The 19,765-nt window shown below is 34.3% G+C and overlaps 1 protein-coding gene across 2 annotated transcripts; it reads left to right on the top strand.

The window, feature by feature from the left end:
* The first annotated feature begins 1,538 nt into the window (after window positions 1-1,538).
* Window positions 1,539-16,143, top strand: LOC114188192 (DNA repair protein RAD50-like). 2 transcript variants are annotated; one of them, XM_028076747.1, is made up of 13 exons: window positions 1,539-1,759; window positions 1,848-1,934; window positions 2,010-2,177; window positions 2,249-2,424; window positions 2,534-2,611; window positions 13,677-13,728; window positions 14,149-14,253; window positions 14,337-14,444; window positions 14,543-14,754; window positions 14,854-14,946; window positions 15,306-15,433; window positions 15,790-15,897; window positions 16,017-16,143. In XM_028076747.1, the coding sequence occupies exons 1-13, from the start codon at window positions 1,637-1,639 to the stop codon at window positions 16,040-16,042; spliced, it is 1,464 nt and encodes a 487-aa protein (XP_027932548.1). In that variant the 5' UTR covers window positions 1,539-1,636; the 3' UTR covers window positions 16,043-16,143. The 2 variants fall into 2 exon arrangements, with proteins under 2 accessions (XP_027932548.1, XP_027932550.1); XM_028076749.1 differs by lacking the exon at window positions 15,790-15,897.
* Window positions 16,144-19,765: the final 3,622 nt, after the last annotated feature.

Here is a 19,765-nt window from a genome sequence, read left to right as displayed (position 1 = left end):
TCACGATTAAAAAAAATAAATACATACTAGTATTTATTAATATGAATATTTGATACAAGAACTCAAATTTTATTTTTGTCCTTCAATTATACGTCTTTGTTTTGATAATATACTTTCAATTTTAATCTAACAGAATATGAATAATTTTCTTAACATTCTTATTTTAATTCAAATACAAAGAAATGAAATACTTAGCTATTATGCGTGTGTGAAATTATTTTAATTATAATCATTAGTATTTTTAGGTATTTACATTTAATTTTAATAAGTAAATTAAAATTTAATTGTTTATACGTATATTATAACATTTAAATACATGTAAAACTTTTATCAAATTACCATAGTAGTAATTATTTTCTTTCTAATGTTAATCATGACCAATATTATTATTTTTCGTTCGATATCATTCGAAAACTTTTTGTCTAATGTCGAAAAAGTTATTTTTGACGAATATGGATTTTTTTTTTCAACGTTGTAGTCGTTTTTCGGTTAAATTATGTCTTCAATTTATATTTTTATAAAAAAATATTAATTTGATATAATTTTTATTTGTCTTAATTTAGTTTTTACTTTTGAAATTTTGTCTAATACTATTACTACAATATTAACATTAAAAAATAGATAAGACTTTAATTGTATTGAAATTTTCAAAATAAAAATCAAATTAAGATAAGTAAAAAAAGTAAAATTAATATTTTTTTACAAGATCAAATTTGTTTTTTATCAATGTGTGCAGTGTTTTTTTTTTTCTAATAGTAATAGAAAAATATTTCAGCTAATGCGATGAAATAAATCAATTGATTTTAGCTTAAATAACAATGTAAACATCAATGAAAACAATCTCAACAAATACTAATCAATAAAATACGTTGTCAATGTTAATTAACAGAAATAATTTTAAAACGTCGAGAAAAAAATAACATCAATCAATATTAACTAACTTAAAAGAAATTATTTATATTATTAATACTAGCGTACATACACGTGTGCTATCACTGCAATTTACGCATATTTTAAATATGAATTGATAATATCTTAGTAGGTGATAATAATGTAACGTTATTAAGTTAATATATAAAATAAATTTATATTTATTACAAATGAAGTGAAATGTTAAATAAAGTGAAATGAATAGAAAAATTAATTGCTGAGAAATTAAAAAAAAAGAAAAAGATAATCAGTTTTATAGAAAATAGATAAATATAACCATTAATTTTAAAAAATTTAATAAATAATGATATTATAAATGATAGAATTGATATTATAAAATGTGGAGACAAAAGAGAAAATCTCTTTCATTGTTATATACATATATAGATAGATATCAAATGATAATTAAAATAATATATTTAAATTAAAGAAATTAAAATGTAATAATTTAAATTTCATTATTTAAATATAAAACAAAAAAGTGAAATAGTTTAAATTTAATATGTTAAGGTGTCGAAAAAAAAAAATGTTGAGAGCAAGAGAAAGGCGGTAAAGGAAGGGTATAAAAAGAAATTAAGGAATAGAAGGGCACAAAGGAGGTTTGAAATTTGAATTGAATTAAAGAGGCGAGAAGAAAGGTGCAGAGGGTAGTTTACATGGAATGAGTAGAAGACGAGAGTGAGTGAGTGAGCAAAGGAGGGAGAAAATGAGCACCGTTGATAAAATGCTGATCAAGGGCATCCGGAGTTTCGACCCGGAGAACAAGAACGTCATCACCTTCTTCAAGCCCTTAACCCTAATCGTTGGTCCCAACGGTGCCGGCAAGACCGTACGATCAATCCATCCATTTATTTTTTTCTTTATCTTTCTCTTTCTTGTTTTTTCTTTCCAGAATGCAATCTTTTCTCCTTCTGCAGACCATCATCGAGTGTTTGAAGCTTTCTTGCTCCGGCGAGTTGCCTCCTAACGCCAGGTCTGGCCACAGTTTCATCCACGACCCCAAGGTAATCTATAACCCAAGTCTTACTCTCTTTTTAACTAAGTATTCGATTAATCCATTGTTTCTTTTATCTGGGAAGGTCGCCGGGGAAACCGAAACCAAGGGACAGATTAAGCTCCGATTCAAGACGGCCGCGGGTAAAGACGTGGTCTGCGTCAGGTCCTTTCAGCTTACGCAAAAGGCCTCTAAAATGGAATACAAGGCTATTGAGAGTGTGCTTCAGACCATTAATCCTCACACGGGAGAGGTATTACACTTCTTGACTTTCTTTTACTTCTTCACTCTCTTCCCATTAACCCATCTTCTCTTCTCTGTCAGAAAGTTTGCCTCAGCTATCGATGCGCTGACATGGATAGAGAGATTCCTGCGCTCATGGGTGTTTCCAAGGCCATTCTCGAAAACGTTATATTCGTTCACCAAGATGAAGCCAACTGGCCTCTACAGGATCCTTCCACCTTAAAGAAGAAGTTTGACGACATCTTTTCCGCAACTCGGTATCTTTCCTTCCCTTTCTCCACTCTCTCCCGCTGTTTTTTTTTTTTTTTTTTCACTCAACATATTCTAATACATGTCGTACGCATATGCTTCCCACTCAATGTACAGATACACCAAGGCATTGGAAGTTATAAAGAAACTTCACAAGGAGCAGGCTCAAGAGATAAAGACTTACAAGCTTATAAGGTCTCTTTTCTCTTCCTAGATATCACCCAACTCTGTAAATGTTAACAACAACAATAATAATTAAATAAAGTTTGCTCTTTCGCTCTTTATTCTAACAATTGTCAACCCTACAAAACCGCTAATTCTATTGCCTTCTCTCAATTGTAAGTTAATGCGACCTGTTAAAGTGTTTGAAAACATATACTTTTTTGTTCTATTTTATTCGAGCACATTTCCACTACTTGTATAGTACCTGTTGTGCCCCATTTATATGACACTGTTCTCTTCTATTTCCAATAGAAGGAAAAAAAATAACCATTTCATTTTTATGCAAGGACAAATTATTGTATGGAGGATCAAAATTTTATTTTGCTTTAGTTGGTCCTTTTGCCCTACTGCCTTTTTCTTTTTTGGGCTATTCTCAATCATTCCGTGAAGTAAAAAACAAATCTATGATTTTTTAGTCTAGTTAGTTATTTTAGAACTTAAGCTTTGTCTTTCACTTTGACAACTTTTAATATAAAGAACTTGCAATATGTTCCTAGTATCGAAAGTTTTTCTGAAAAGGATTTCAGGTAAGAGTGTCCCGTTAAGAAAAGAATTCTTAACGACGGTACAAAAAAGGGCAGAAATTTTTTTAGTCTAGCTAGTTATTTTAGAACTTAAGCTTTGTCTTCCACTTTGACAACTTTTAACATAAAAAACTTGAAATATGATCCTAGTATCGAAAGTCTTCCTGTAAAGGGTTCTAGGTAAGCGTGTCCCGTTAAGAAAAGAACGACGGTACAAAAAAGGGCAAAAAATTTTTTAGTCTAGCTAGTTATTTTAAAACTTAAGCTTTGCCTTCTACTTTGACAACTTTTAACATAAAGAACCTGCAATATGGTCATAGTATCGAAGGTAAGTGTCTTGTTAAAAAAAGAATTCTTAACGGCGATACAGAAAAGGACAGAAAATATTTTAGTCTAGCTAATTATTTTAGAACTTAAGCTTTGCCTTCCACTTTGACAACTTTTAACATAAAGAACATGCAATATGGTCCTAGTATCGAAAGGCTTCCTAGAAAGGGTTCCAGGTAAGCGTGTCCTGTTAAGAAAGGAATTCTTAACGGCGGTACAGAAAAGGGTAGAAATTTTTTTCGTCTAGCTAGTTATTTTAGAACTTCAGCTTTGCCTTCTACTTTGACAACTTTTAACATAAAAAACTTGCAATATGATCCTAGTATCGAAAGTCTTCCTGGAAAGGGTTCCAGGTAAGCGTGTCCTGTTAAGAACATTCTTAACGGCGGTACAGAAAAGGGTAGAAAATTTTTTAGTCTAGCTAGTTATTTTAGAACTTAAGCTTTGCCTTCCACTTTGACAACTTTTAACGTAAAGAACTTTCAATATGGTCCTAGTATCGAAAGTCTTCTTCGAAAGTAATCTAGGTAAGCGTGTCTCGTTAAAAAAAGAATTCTTAACAGCGGTACAGAAAAGGGCAGAAAATATTTTAGTCTAGCTAGTTATTTTAGAACTTAAGCTTTGCCTTCCACTTTGACAACTTTTAACATAAAGAACATGCAATATGGTTCCAGTATCGAAAATCTTTCTGGAAAAGGGTTCCAGGTAAGCGTGTCCCGTTAAGAAAAGAATTCTTAACGGCGGTACAGAAAAAGGCAGAAAATATTTTAGTCTAGCTAATTATTTTAGAACTTAAGCTTTGCCTTCTACTTTGACAACTTTTAACATAAAGAACCTGCAATATGGTCCTAGTATCGAAAGGCTTCCTAGAAAGGGTTCCAGGTAAGCGTGTTCTGTTAAGAAAGGAATTCTTAACGGTGGTACAGAAAATGGTAGAAATTTTTTTAGTCTAGCTAGTTATTTTTGAACTTAAGCTTTGCCTTCCACTTTGACAACTTTTAACATAAAGAACATGCAATATGGTCCTAGTATCGAAAGTCTTTCTGGAAAAAGGGTTCCAGGTAAGCGTGTCCCGTTAAGAAAAGAATTCTTAACGGCGGTACAGAAAAGGGCAGAAAATATTTTAGTCTAGCTAGTTATTTTAGAACTTAAGCTTTGCCTTCCACTTTGAGAACATTTAACATAAAAAACTTGCAATATGATCTTAGTATCGAAAGTCTTCCTGGAAAGAGTTTCAGGTAAGCGTGTCCCGTTAAGAAATGAATTCTTAACGGCGGTACAGAAAAGGGTAGAAATTTTTTTAGTCTGGTTAGTTATTTTAGAACTTAAGCTTTGCCTTCCACTCTGACAACTTTTAACATAAAGAACCTGCAATATGGTCATAGTATCGAAAGTCTTTCTGGAAAGGGTTCCAGGTAAGCGTGTCCTGTTAAGAATAAAATTCTTAACGGCGGTACAGAAAAGGGTAGAAATTTTTTTCGTCTAGCTAGTTATTTTAGAACTTAAGCTTTGCCTTCTACTTTGACAACTTTTAACATAAAGAACCTGCAATATGGTCATAGTATCGAAAGTCTTCCTGGAAAGGGTTCCAGGTAAGCGTGTCCTGTTAAGAATAGAATTCTTAACGGCGGTACAGAAAAGGGTAGAAATTTTTTTCGTCTAGCTAGTTATTTTAGAACTTAAGCTTTGCCTTCCACTTTGACAACTTTTAACATAAAGAACATGCAATATGGTTCCAGTATCGAAAGTCTTTCTGGAAAAGGGTTCCAGGTAAGCGTGTCCCGTTAAGAAAAGAATTCTTAACGGCGGTACAGAAAAGGGCAGAAAATATTTTAGTCTAGCTAGTTATTTTAGAACTTAAGTTTCGCCTTCCACTTTGACAACTTTTAACATAAAAAACTTGCAATATGATCCTAGTATCGAAAGTCTTTCTGGAAAAGGGTTCCAGGTAAGCGTGTCCCGTTAAGAAAAGAATTCTTAACGGCGGTACAGAAAAGGGCAGAAAATATTTTAGTCTAGCTAGTTATTTTAGAACTTAAGCTTTGCCTTCCACTTTGACAACTTTTAAGATAAAAAATTTGCAATATGATCCTAGTATCGAAAGTCTTTCTGGAAAAGGGTTCCAGGTAAGCGTGTCCCGTTAAGAAAAGAATTCTTAACGGCGGTACAGAAAAATGCAGAAAATATTTTAGTCTAGCTAGTTATTTTAGAACTTAAGCTTTGCCTTCCACTTTGACAACTTTTAACATAAAAAATTTGCAATATGATCCTAGTATCGAAAGTCTTTCTGGAAAAGGGTTCCAGGTAAGCGTGTCCCGTTAAGAAAAGAATTCTTAACGGCGGTACAGAAAAAGGCAGAAAATATTTTAGTCTAGCTAGTTATTTTAGAACTTAAGCTTTGTCTTCCACTTTGACAACTTTTAACATAAAGAACATGCAATATGGTCCTAGTATCGAAAGTCTTTCTGGAAAAGGGTTCTAGGTAAGCGTGTCCCGTTAAGAAAGGAATTCTTAACGGCGGTACAGAAAAGGGCAGAAAATTTTTTAGTCTAGCTAGTTATTTTAGAACTTAAGCTTTGCCTTCCACTTTGACAACTTTTAACATAAAGAACATGCAATATGGTTCTATTATCGAAAGTTTTTCTGGAAAAGGGTTCCAGGTAAGCGTGTCCCGTTAAGAAAAGAACGGCGGTACAAAAAATGGCAGAAAATTTTTTAGTCTAGCTAGTTATTTTAGAACTTAAGCTTTGCCTTCCACTTTGACAACTTTTAACATAAAGAACATGCAATATGATCCTAGTATCGAAAGTCTTCCTGGAAAGAGTTCCAGGTAAGCGTGTCCCATTAAGAAAGGAATTCTTAACGGCGGTACAGAAAAGGGCATAAAATTTTTTAGTCTAGCTAGTTATTTTAGAACTTAAACTTTGCCTTCCACTTTGACAACTTTTACCATAAAAAACTTGCAATATGATCCTAGTATCGAAAGTCTTCTTGGAAAGGGTTCCAGGTAAGCGTGTCCTGTTAAGAACATTCTTAACGGCGGTACAGAAAAGGGCAGAAAATTTTTTAGTCTAGCTAGTTATTTTAGAACTTAAGCTTTGCCTTCCACTTTGACAACTTTTAACATAAAGAAATATGGTCCTAGTATCGAAAGTCTTCCTGGTAAGGGTTCTAAGTAAGCGTGTCCCGTTAAGAAAAGAACGGCCGTACAGAAAAGGGCAGATAATATTTTAGTCTAGCTAGTTATTTTAGAACTTAAGCTTTGCCTTCCACTTTGACAACTTTTAACATAAAGAACTTGCAATATGGTCCTTGTATCGAAAGTCTTCCTGGCAAGGGTTCTAGGTAAGCGTTTCCCGTTAAGAAAAGAACGGCGGTTCAGAAAAGGGCAGAAAATTTTTTAGTCTAGCTAGTTATTTGAGAACTTAAGCTTTGCCTTACACTTTGACAACTTTTAACATAAAGAACTTGCAATATGGTCCTAGTATCGAAAGTCTTCCTGGAAAGGGTTCCAGGTAAGCGTGTTCCGTTAAGAAAAGAAAGGAGGTACAAAAAAGGGCAGAAAATTTTTTAGTCTAGCTAGTTATTTTAGAACTTAAGTTTTGCCTTCCACTTTGACTACTTTTAACATAAAGAACATGCAATATGGTTCTAGTATCGAAAGTCTTCCTGGAAAGGGTTCCAGGTAAGCGTGTCCCGTTAAGAAAAGATATCTTAACGGCGGTACAGAAAAGGGCAGAAAATTTTTTAGTCTAGCTAGTTATTTGAGAACTTAAGCTTTGCCTTCCACTTTGACAACTTTTAACATAAAGAACTTGCAATATGGTCCTAGTATCGAAAGTCTTCCTGGAAAGGGTTCCAGGTAAGCGTGTTTTGTTAAGAATAGAATTATTAACGGCGGTACAGAAAATGGTAGAAATTTTTTTAGTCTAGCTAGTTATTTTAGAACTTAAGCTTTGCCTTCCACTTTGACAACTTTTAACATAAAGAACATGCAATATGGTCCTAGTATCGAAAGTCTTTCTGGAAAAGGGTTCCAGGTAAGCGTGTCCCGTTAAGAAAAGAATTCTTAACGGCGGTACAGAAAAGGGCAGAAAATATTTTAGTCTAGCTAATTATTTTAGAACTTAAGTTTTGCCTTCCACTTTGACAACTTTTAACATAAAAAACTTGCAATATGATCCTAGTATCGAAAGTCTTCCTGGAAAGGGTTCCAGGTAAGCGTGTCCTGTTAAGAACATTCTTAACGGCGGTACAGAAAAGGGCAGAAAATTTTTTAGTCTAGCTAGTTATTTTAGAACTTAAGCTTTGCCTTCCCATTTGACAACTTTTGACATAAAAAACTTGCAATATGATCCTAGTATCGAAAGTCTTTCTGAAAAGGGTTCCAGGTAAGCGTGTCCTGTTAAGAACATTCTTAACGGCGGTACAGAAAAGGGCAGAAAATTTTTTAGTCTAGCTAGTTATTTTAGAACTTAAGTTTTGACTTCCACTTTGACTACTTTTAACATAAAGAACATGCAATATGGTCCTAGTATCGAAAGTCTTTCTGGAAAAGGGTTCCAGGTAAGCGTGTCCCGTTAAGAAAAGAATTCTTAACGGCGGTACAGAAAAGGGCAGAAAATATTTTAGTCTAGCTAGTTATTTTAGAACTTAAGTTTTGCCTTCCACTTTGCAAACTTTTAACATAAAAAACTTGCAATATGATCCTAGTATCGAAAGTCTTCCTGGAAAGGGTTCCAGGTAAGCGTGTCCTGTTAAGAACATTCTTAACGGCGGTACAGAAAAGGGCAGAAAATTGTTTAGTCTAGCTAGTTATTTTAGAACTTAAGCTTTGCCTTCCACTTTGACAACTTTTAACATAAAGAACTTGCAATATGGTCCTAGTATCGAAAGTCTTCCTGGTAAGGGTTCTAAGTAAGCGTGTCCCGTTAAGAAAAGAACGGCGGTACAGAAAAGGGCAGATAATATTTTAGTCTAGCTAGTTATTTTAAAACTTAAGCTTTGCCTTCCACTTTGACAACTTTTAACATAAAGAACTTGCAATATGGTCCTTGTATCGAAAGTCTTCCTGGCAAGGGTTCTAGGTAAGCGTTTCCCGTTAAGAAAAGAACGGCGGTTCAGAAAAGGGCAGAAAATTTTTTAGTCTAGCTAGTTATTTGAGAACTTAAGCTTTGCCTTACACTTTGACAACTTTTAACATAAAGAACTTGCAATATGGTCCTAGTATCGAAAGTCTTCCTGGAAAGGGTTCCAGGTAAGCGTGTTCCGTTAAGAAAAGAAAGGAGGTACAAAAAAGGGCAGAAAATTTTTTAGTCTAGCTAGTTATTTTAGAACTTAAGTTTTGCCTTCCACTTTGACTACTTTTAACATAAAGAACATGCAATATGGTTCTAGTATCGAAAGTCTTCCAGGAAAGGGTTCCAGGTAAGCGTGTTCCGTTAAGAAAAGAAAGGAGGTACAAAAAAGGGCAGAAAATTTTTTAGTCTAGCTAGTTATTTTAGAACTTAAGTTTTGCCTTCCACTTTGACTACTTTTAACATAAAGAACATGCAATATGGTTCTAGTATCGAAAGTCTTCCTGGAAAGGGTTCCAGGTAAGCGTGTCCCGTTAAGAAAAGAATTCTTAACGGCGGTACAGAAAAGGGCAGAAAATATTTTAGTCTAGCTAGTTATTTTAGAACTTAAGCTTTGCCTTTCCACTTTGACAACTTTTAACATAAAAAACTTGCAATATGATCCTAGTATCGAAAGTCTTTCTGGAAAAGGGTTCCAGGTAAGCGTGTCCCGTTAAGAAAAGATATCTTAACGGCTACAGAAAATGGCAGAAAATTTTTTAGTCTAGCTAGTTATTTGAGAACTTAAGCTTTGGCTTCCACTTTGACAACTTTTAACATAAAGAACTTGCATTATGGTCCTAGTATCGAAAGTCTTCCTGGAAAGAGTTCCAGGTAAGCGTGTCCCGTTAAGAAAGGAATTCTTAACGGCGGTACAGAAAAGGGCATAAAATTTTTTAGTCTAGCTAGTTATTTTAGAACTTAAGCTTTGCCTTCCACTTTGACAACTTTTAACATAAAGAACATGCAATATGGTTCTAGTATCGAAAGTCTTCCTGGAAAGGGTTCTAGGTAAGCGTGTCCCGTTAAGAAAAGAACGGCGGTACAAAAAAGGGCAGAAAATTTTTTAGTCTAGCTAGTTATTTTAGAACTTAAGCTTTGCCTTCTACTTTGACAACATTTAACATAAAGAACCTGCAATATGGTCCTAGTATCGAAAGTCTTCCTGGAAAGGGTTCCAGGTAAGCGTGTTTTGTTAAGAATAGAATTATTAACGGCGGTACAGAAAATGGTAGAAATTTTTTTAGTCTAGCTAGTTATTTTAGAACTTAAGCTTTGCCTTCCACTTTGACAACTTTTAACATAAAGAACATGCAATATGGTTCTAGTATCGAAAGTCTTCCTGGAAAGGGTTCTAGGTAAGCGTGTCCCGTTAAGAAAAGAACGGCGGTACAAAAAAGGGCAGAAAATTTTTTAGTGTAGCTAGTTATTTTAGAACTTAAGCTTTGCCTTCTACTTTGACAACTTTTAACATAAAGAACCTGCAATATGGTCCTAGTATCGAAAGTCTTCCTGGAAAGGGTTCCAGGTAAGCGTGTTTTGTTAAGAATAGAATTATTAACGGCGGTACAGAAAATGGTAGAAATTTTTTTAGTCTAGCTAGTTGTTTTAGAACTTAAGCTTTGCCTTCCACTTTGACTACTTTTAACATAAAGAACATGCAATATGGTCCTAGTATCGAAAGTCTTTCTGGAAAAGGGTTCCAGGTAAGCGTGTCCCGTTAAGAAAAGAATTCTTAACGGCGGTACAGAAAAGGGCAGAAAATATTTTAGTCTAGCTAGTTATTTTAGAACTTAAGTTTCGCCTTCCACTTTGACAACTTTTAACATAAAAAACTTGCAATATGAACCTAGTATCGAAAGTCTTTCTGGAAAAGGGTTCCAGGTAAGCGTGTCCCGTTAAGAAAAGAATTCTTAACGGCGGTACAAAAAAGGGCAGAAAATTTTTTAGTCTAGCTAGTTATTTTAGAACTTAAGTTTTGCCTTCCACTTTGACTACTTTTAACATAAAGAACATGCAATATGGTTCTAGTATCGAAAGTCTTCCTGGAAAGGGTTCCAGGTAAGCGTGTCCCGTTAAGAAAAGAATTCTTAACGGCGGTACAGAAAAAGGCAGAAAATATTTTAGTCTAGCTAGTTATTTTAGAACTTAAGCTTTGCCTTCTACTTTGACAACTTTTAACATAAAGAACCTGCAATATGGTCCTAGTATCGAAAGTCTTCCTGGAAAGAGTTCCAGGTAAGCGTGTCCCGTTAAGAAAGGAATTCTTAACGGCGGTACAGAAAAGGGCATAAAATATTTTAGTCTAGCTAGTTATTTTAGAACTTAAGCTTTGCCTTCCACTTTGACAACTTTTAACATAAAGAACATGCAATATGGTCCTAGTATCGAAAGTCTTTCTAGAAAAGGGTTCCAGGTAAGCATGTCCCGTTAAGAAAAGAATTCATAACGGCGGTACAGAAAAGGGCAGAAAATATTTTAGTCTAGCTAGTTATTTTAGAACTTAAGTTTTGCCTTCCACTTTGCAAACTTTTAACATAAAAAACTTGCGATATGATCCTAGTATCGAAAGTCTTCCTGGAAAGGGTTCCAGGTAAGCGTGTCCTGTTAAGAACATTCTTAACGGCGGTACAGAAAAGGGCAGAAAATTTTTTAGTCTAGCTAGTTATTTTAGAACTTAAGCTTTGCCTTCCACTTTGACAACTTTTAACATAAAGAACTTGCAATATGGTCCTAGTATCGAAAGTCTTCCTGGTAAGGGTTCTAAGTAAGCGTGTCCCGTTAAGAAAAGAACGGCGGTACAGAAAAGGGCAGATAATATTTTAGTCTAGCTAGTTATTTTAGAACTTAAGCTTTGCCTTCCACTTTGACAACTTTTAACATAAAGAACTTGCAATATGGTCCTTGTATCGAAAGTCTTCCTGGCAAGGGTTCTAGGTAAGCGTTTCCCGTGAAGAAAAGAACGGCAGTTCAGAAAAGGGCAGAAAATTTTTTAGTCTAGCTAGTTATTTGAGAACTTAAGCTTTGCCTTACACTTTGACAACTTTTAACATAAAGAACTTGCAATATGGTCCTAGTATCGAAAGTCTTCCTGGAAAGAGTTCCAGGTAAGCGTGTCCCGTTAAGAAAAGAAAGGAGGTACAGAAAAGGGCAGAAAACTTTTTAGTCTAGCTAGTTATTTTAGAACTTAAGTTTTGCCTTCCACTTTGACTACTTTTAACATAAAGAACATGCAATATGGTCCTAGTATCGAAAGTCTTTCTGGAAAAGGGTTCCAGGTAAGCGTGTCCCGTTAAGAAAAGAATTCTTAACGGCGGTACAGAAAAGGGCAGAAAATATTTTAGTCTAGCTAGTTATTTTAGAACTTAAGTTTTGCCTTCCACTTTGCAATCTTTTAACATAAAAAACTTGCAATATGATCCTAGTATCGAAAGTCTTCCTGGAAAGGGTTCCAGGTAAGCGTGTCCTGTTAAGAACATTCTTAACGGCGGTACAGAAAAGGGCAGAAAATTGTTTAGTCTAGCTAGTTATTTTAGAACTTAAGCTTTGCCTTCCACTTTGACAACTTTTAACATAAAGAACTTGCAATATGGTCCTAGTATCGAAAGTCTTCCTGGTAAGGGTTCTAAGTAAGCGTGTCCCGTTAAGAAAAGAACGGCCGTACAGAAAAGGGCAGATAATATTTTAGTCTAGCTAGTTATTTTAGAACTTAAGCTTTGCCTTCCACTTTGACAACTTTTAACATAAAGAACTTGCAATATGGTCCTTGTATCGAAAGTCTTCCTGGCAAGGGTTCTAGGTAAGCGTTTCCCGTTAAGAAAAGAACGGCGGTTCAGAAAAGGGCAGAAAATTTTTTAGTCTAGCTAGTTATTTGAGAACTTAAGCTTTGCCTTACACTTTGACAACTTTTAACATAAAGAACTTGCAATATGGTCCTAGTATCGAAAGTCTTCCTGGAAAGGGTTCCAGGTAAGCGTGTTCCGTTAAGAAAAGAAAGGAGGTACAAAAAAGGGCAGAAAATTTTTTAGTCTAGCTAGTTATTTTAGAACTTAAGTTTTGCCTTCCACTTTGACTACTTTTAACATAAAGAACATGCAATATGGTTCTAGTATCGAAAGTCTTCCTGGAAAGGGTTCCAGGTAAGCGTGTCCCGTTAAGAAAAGAATTCTTAACGGCGGTACAGAAAAGGGCAGAAAATATTTTAGTCTAGCTAGTTATTTTAGAACTTAAGCTTTGCCTTTCCACTTTGACAACTTTTAACATAAAAAACTTGCAATATGATCCTAGTATCGAAAGTCTTTCTGGAAAAGGGTTCCAGGTAAGCGTGTCCCGTTAAGAAAAGATATCTTAACGGCGGTATAGAAAAGGGCAGAAAAGGAGTAATTGCAATATGGTCCTAGTATCAACTAAAATTGCTCAGCGAAGCACCCTGCTTAAGCAACAAGAGAAGCAACATGCTGCACTTGATGAGGAGAATGAAGGTAAGTGTTGAAGATGGTATACATATACATATATGTGTGTGTGTGTGCATTTCCATCATTGAGCCTGTTTTGAATTTTGTATCTCCTAAATTGTTGTATTTCCTGATGGATTTACATACATGCCCTGTGAAATATATATATATATATATATATATATATATATATATATATATATATATATATATGTCTCTAATGCCTTTTTCTTTTTCGGATGAGTTATTGTTGGAATGGTAGGCCAAGTTTGATGAAAGGATTGCCATTTTAGAAGCAAAGATAAGAAAGTTGAAAAGAGAATCGGATGATGCTACCGAGAAAGGTACTGCCCTCACGAATAACATTGGTCATACCATCAAAGAGATTGCCAAACTACAAGCTGAAGCAGAAGTAAATGAATTGATACACAAGCTGCCTATACTGACATCTTGTTTTGCATTGTGTTATCGTAATTTTGTTACTATTTTGAACTTCAGGCTCACATGTGTTTGAAGAATGAGCATGATTCCTCCATTAAAGATCTTTTTACTACATATAGTTTAGGGTCTCTTCCAACTTCTCCTTTCAGTGATGAGGTTGCTTTAAATCTCTCTAGGCGTGTAAAATCAAGGCTGGCAGATCTTGAGAAAGATCTTGATGAGAAAAAGGTGATATTTTCTGTTCCCTCTTTCCGGTTTTTGTGTGTATGTTCACTTTTACGTGGCTCACAAATGAGATGTTAAGGAATTTTCAGTGATGTTTTCTTGCTGTTACTTGGTATTTTGCATAAAGGGTCGTTTTTTCTTCTCTGTATATTCAATTGGCAGTATTGTAGTGGGTTTTTGGTGGATATGCAAAGAGATTGGAATGCTTTGTACACTTGGTGTTTACCATTTTACAGGTTTTTCCTTTGGCAAGAATATTGTCTCTGCTCCTGTGGCTCTTTCTTTCTTCGTTTCACTGTTCAGTGAATTCATTTTCATTTTTAAAGAATGTGGTTGGCTAAATTTACCAACTTTTAAAATTATTTTCACCATATCAAAAGTAAGAAAACTGCATGATTGTGACTGTTTTCCTCTTTTGTGCAGAAAGCAAATGACAACGAACTTGAGATGGCATGGGATTGCTACATGGATGCTAATGACCGTTGGAAAGATATTGAGGCTAAAATAAAGGCCATGCAAGGGATCAAGGTTGGGTGTTTCATTCCAATACATACATTTATTGTCAAATGTCTTTATCTTACTTGCACAATGTTAATACGTTATGTTTGCAGGATGGCATTCTGAAGCGCATTGAAGAGAAGAAAAACGAGCTCGATTCATCTGAACATCAAATGACTAATGTGAACTTATCTCACATAGATGAAAGAGAAAGACATTTGGTAAGGCACCCACTCTCTGTTATTGTTTAGTAATCTGTAACCCTATTTGTGGACTTCTGACCAATATGATTAGCATATTTTTTGAGTAATGTTTGCAGAAAAAGGAGATTGAGAGGAAGGAAAGTCAACTATCTCAAAGACAATTTGAATCCATTATACCTCAAATGCAAAATGAGATATTTAGTGTAGATCAAAAGATTAGGGCTGTCAATTCAGAGAAGGATATCATGACTGCTGATTCAGCGGACAGAGTTATGCTATCTCATAAGAAAGCAGAGTTGGAAAATCGAAAAAAGAAACATAAGAAAATGTAAATCCATTTTGTTTGTATTCTCTTTACCCTCCACTTTTTATTCTTTAGAATTATGTTTCAAAGTTGGCGATCATCTCTGTTTATTATATTTTATAGGTTTGATGACCTAAAGGACAAAATTAGAAAGGTGCTGAAAGGGAGGGTTCCTCTTGATAAGGATGTGAAAAAGGAAATTACTCAAGCATTAAGGTTGGGAAAATCTTTTATTTTTTATTTTTATTTTTTTTTTTATGTTTACTCGTAGTTGTAAGCACTTACCTGTTGAATTTGGGCTGGGAACCTAACTCCATCCGGAAATGTATAAGGGGAGAATTGTTCAACCTTTTATAAGCTCTACGTTGGCGAAATGTACAGTTGATGTGAAATCTCAAACACACTCCTCATGTTTAAAACTGGTTGAACCAAGTTCACTTTGAGAGTTGAGGATGAGCCAAGATAAGATTTATGATATGTTGGAGTTGCAAGTATAGGTGAAAAAAGTCTCACATTGGGTATGAATGCAAAGTAAATCACAATTTACCTTGTATTGAATTTTCTTTCTGGTGCAGGGCTGTTGGAGCGGAATTTGATGATATGAATGCAAAGTACCGCGATGCTGAGAAGGAAGTCAATATGTTGCAAATAAAAATACAAGAAGTTAATGGTAACCTATCCAAACACCGCAAGGATTTGGAATGTAAGTGCTGTCTATCATTCAAAGAAGTTGAGTATAAACATTTAGTTTTTGAAGGAAATCAATGTTTGAGTTCTGCATGCTTGTTGTTGCAATGGTTCACAGGATGCGCTTGCCTAGTTGTCATGCCAATAGATTACTATTATGCATATCAACATGATAATATGAAGTAAATATAAATAGCCTTTCTTTTATTTAGCATTTTGTACGTGTCTCTTGAAATAGGTGATGATGCCCACTTGATATTTTTTATTTTTTCATGCTGCATCCTCTTTGCCCTAGCTTGGTTTCTTTCTTCCACCATGCTGAATAACTGAAGACAGTTTTGTACCATTTATATTTAAATGATTTTCTTGCAGCAAGAAAGAGATTTATTGATTCGAAGCTTCAGTCTTTGGATCAGCAATGTTCTGGACTTGATTCTTATCTCAAAGTTTTAGAGTCTTCCAAGGACTTGTACAAAGAAGGTTTATTTGTGTCAGACCATATTGTTGATGTCGTTTTTGTGACCATATCAAAGTGTTTGTGTTGTCACTGGTATGCTGTTTCCATATCAACTAATACTTTGTCTTATGATTGCTTGCAGCAAATATAATATTGCTGATGGTATGAGGCAGATGTTTGATCCTTTTGAAAGGGTTGCCAGAGCTCATCATGTTTGCCCTTGCTGTGAGCGGCCCTTCTCTCCAGAAGAAGACAATTTTGTCAAGAAGGTTTTAACTTCAAATCCTGTTATTACATATTTACATTATCTATTGGCTTTGAGCAAGCACGTTATGTAGTTTTGAATTGCACTTTTTCAATGACAGCAAAGAGTGAAGGCAGCTAGTTCAGCTGAACATATGAAAGTTCTCGCTGTGGAATCCTCAAATGCAGAGTCTCATTTTCAGCAGCTGGACAAGCTTAGGATGGTTTACGAAGAATATGTTAAACTTGGCAAGGAGACCATCCCTAATACTGAAAAGGAACTTCAGCAACTTAAAGATGAGATGGATGACAAATCTCAGGCTCTTGATGATGTAACGATCATAAGTTCTTTTAAAGATTTTCTGGAAATTTCTTTTAATTAGATTGAGTTCCAACGTTTACTTCCTTTCTGAAATGTTTTTATATCAATTATTTGTTTAGCACTTCCCCTGGCTTAATGCAGCAAGCATATTTTAGAAAAAAATTGATGGTCCTTTTTCTAAGGAATTTTATATTTTACTGGAAACAGTATATTTCTTGACCTTGTTTGCCTAATTAAATATTATGAATGTCTGTTTTTTATTGACAATTAACGATAGGAGGCTTTTTAAAGTTATTAATAACAAGGGTAAATTTGATACACCGGTAACATTGTTTTAAAAATTCAAAAATTCAACAAAGTAAACTGAGTTAATTATTTTTATTGGTCTGTGCGGTTCTGTTAGAAGTGCCTTGTACCAGAGAGTGTAGTATCTGTTTCCCCTTTGTGCTTTCCGTTAACTTGTTTTGGGTTATACAATTGCTGAAATTTTCAGGTTTTAGGTGTTTTAGCACAAGTGAAAACTGACAAGGATTTAGTTGACACATTGGTGCAACCAGTTGAAAATGCTGATCGGCTTTTCGAAGAAATTCAAGATTTGCAAAAGCAAGTTGAGGATTTAGAAGATAAGCTTGATTTTCGTGGACAGGGAGTGAGGACTCTGGAAGAGATTCAACTGGAGCTTAAAACCCTGCAGAGCACCAAGTAAACAGCTTAAGTTTTTTTACTGTTTACTAACATGGGCAATTTTACCATCTCGAGCCATTAAGATAATTGAATTCTGTCATATTCGCATCATCTCCATTTCCTAAGTGCTCTTATACTTATCATGAGAATAGTTTCAGTTTTGTTTCTTATTCTTATCATTATTTCCATTCTTATCTTGTTTAAAAGGGACAATTTGCAATCTGAATTGGAGAGGTTGAGGGATGAACAAATACATATGGAGAAGGATCTATCACATATTTGTAACCGGCGGCACAATTTAACAGAGGAGAAATTGAAAGCAACCAACTTATTGCAAGGTGTTAAGAGATTAGAAGAAGAATTGGAACGTTTGACTGAAGAAAAGACTCAAGTTGATCTTGATGAGAAGGTTTTTAATTATCTGATACATTGATGGATATTTAGTTGTTGTTATAGGCTTGGGCAATTGCCTCTTTTTACCCCTTTCTACTAAACACACATTTTCATAAGAAAAATTAGTAAAATTGTCAATGCTCTGATGACAGAAAGTGCAATTATCAGTCATTGTTCCTTTTTTTTCAACTACTTTTGGTGCATTGCTTACAATTTGTCGTCCAATTTGTTGTGTTGTATTTGTGTCTATATATACTAAACAGCTTTTCCGTCCTGATGGAATTGTTGCCTTTCAAAATTCTCAACCTTATATGTTCTGTTTGTGTATCTAACCCTCTGTTTCCAAAATATTTCCTTCAAAATTTCCAATAATTCTAAAAAAGGCTCTAGTTTTTTTCTCTCTCTCTTTGCCATGTCACAGAGGTTTGTTGATCCAAATTCCTTCTATATGATTATTACCAGAATGAACTCTACTTCCCTCTTCTCCCGTGTAAGAGAATTTTGGTCCAGGACTTATACTAGTAAGTTGATGAGTAACTGAATAATTTTATGATTATATGAACAGTGTGAATACTGAGGGTTCTAGCGATGGAAGTGATGGCAACACTGCAGGGGTGAGAACTTTCTCACTATTAACATATTTTTTCTTGTCCTTGTACAATAACAGTGTTTCATTTAGAATGATTCTACAAATTGAAGAGTTAATTTTTATGCTATTTGATAATTGTATGTTCAGGCTAATCAAACAAAAATGAAAAGAAGCCGAGAGGAAACATCAACCACTGGTATGACTCTAACAGTCCTATTCACTGTTGCATCTTGATGAATGATTTAGTTGTCTTGGATCACAATTATACTTTTGATGTCAACTAGATCATTGAGTATGGTACTAGGGTGTTCATTAGTTAATACTTGGATGGCCTTTTACCGGGATTTCAGTCTAAATACAGTCAAGCTTTTGAGGTCCTTTTGTAAGAAATTGAGAAGAAAATGGCACACTTGCATGATATTTAAACATCTTAAACTATTAATTTGAGGAGTTAAGTTGTTTACTTAATATGTGTTTTGATGGTTATATTTTATCACACTGTACAAGCAGATGGAGAAGGGAAAACTGAGACACAAGATGGCCCAATTTCCAAAGAGACTGCATCTTCGAAAATGATTATGCCTGCTACCCCAGCTAGTATTGCAGGAAAGTTTGTTGGTCCTGTAATTTCTTCAGGTATGACCACAGCACTGGAGCTTAGGAACTCTTTCACTGTTCATTCTAAGGAAAATATAATGATAGAAGTGATTAAGCGGTTTAGATTAAAATATAATGTTAGATTATTGAGTAATGATACGTATTTTAAGGAATCAATTAACCATATCTACATATATGGTGAAATAATGGTTCCTAAGGCTACGTAAGTTTCCTTTCACTTGCTTCGATATAAACAATAACAGCTTAAATTGATTACTCTTTACTAACCAACTTTTGCATTTTTGTATTAGGTTTTTTCTGATAATGGAATTTGGAGAAGAATCTTTAGAATGATTATAAAAATTATGTGACTTAGTTCACTTGCACGCACATCATTCTACCAAAAACTTTTTCAAGAAATTTTTTCTCTACTCTATCCAATCAAAATCTGGCATCACAATTTTTCCAGTTTGTACATTATACTGTATCGGTGTGAGCTAATCATCGATACCAAATAATCATGATTTTTGTGCAGGTCAATGATCTAGTAATAAACTATTTTAGTATATGCATGTTGATTTCATGATTTGAGGTTGACGTCCTTCTTGCAGCTAATATTTATCTTTTATAATTTTAGCAAACCGGTGATGCAAATGAGCCTGAGTCTTCTATGGGTACAAGAGGATCATCTGGTGGTAGCAATATTTAGGGTGTTGATGATGTTTTTTAAGATGAAACTATTTTAGTGTATTATGAACTTTGAGTAAGTATGGATTAAGTTGTAATTGTTTCAATTTAAATTGCTTTTATGTTAATATGTTGATTTTGAGAATCAAAAGTTCTAATGATATATATTTGAACACTTTGGTTGAAGTATTTGATTGAAGTTTACAAAAGATATTATTGATATAAAAATATAAGTACCTCAAATTCTAATTACAAACAAAATATTGTTTTTTTATGAGATTTGAATAACGCAATAATAAATCCACAAATTAAATAATACAAACGAAACAGGTTAAAACTTTTACAGTATAATCCTCAAATTGAGGAGGGTATTAAC

Source organism: Vigna unguiculata, chromosome 6, assembly GCF_004118075.2.
Source record: "Vigna unguiculata cultivar IT97K-499-35 chromosome 6, ASM411807v1, whole genome shotgun sequence".
Classification (NCBI taxonomy): Eukaryota; Viridiplantae; Streptophyta; class Magnoliopsida; order Fabales; family Fabaceae; genus Vigna; species Vigna unguiculata.
The sequence above is the reverse complement of the archived record's forward strand: the minus strand, read 5'-3'. Positions and strand labels throughout refer to the sequence as shown.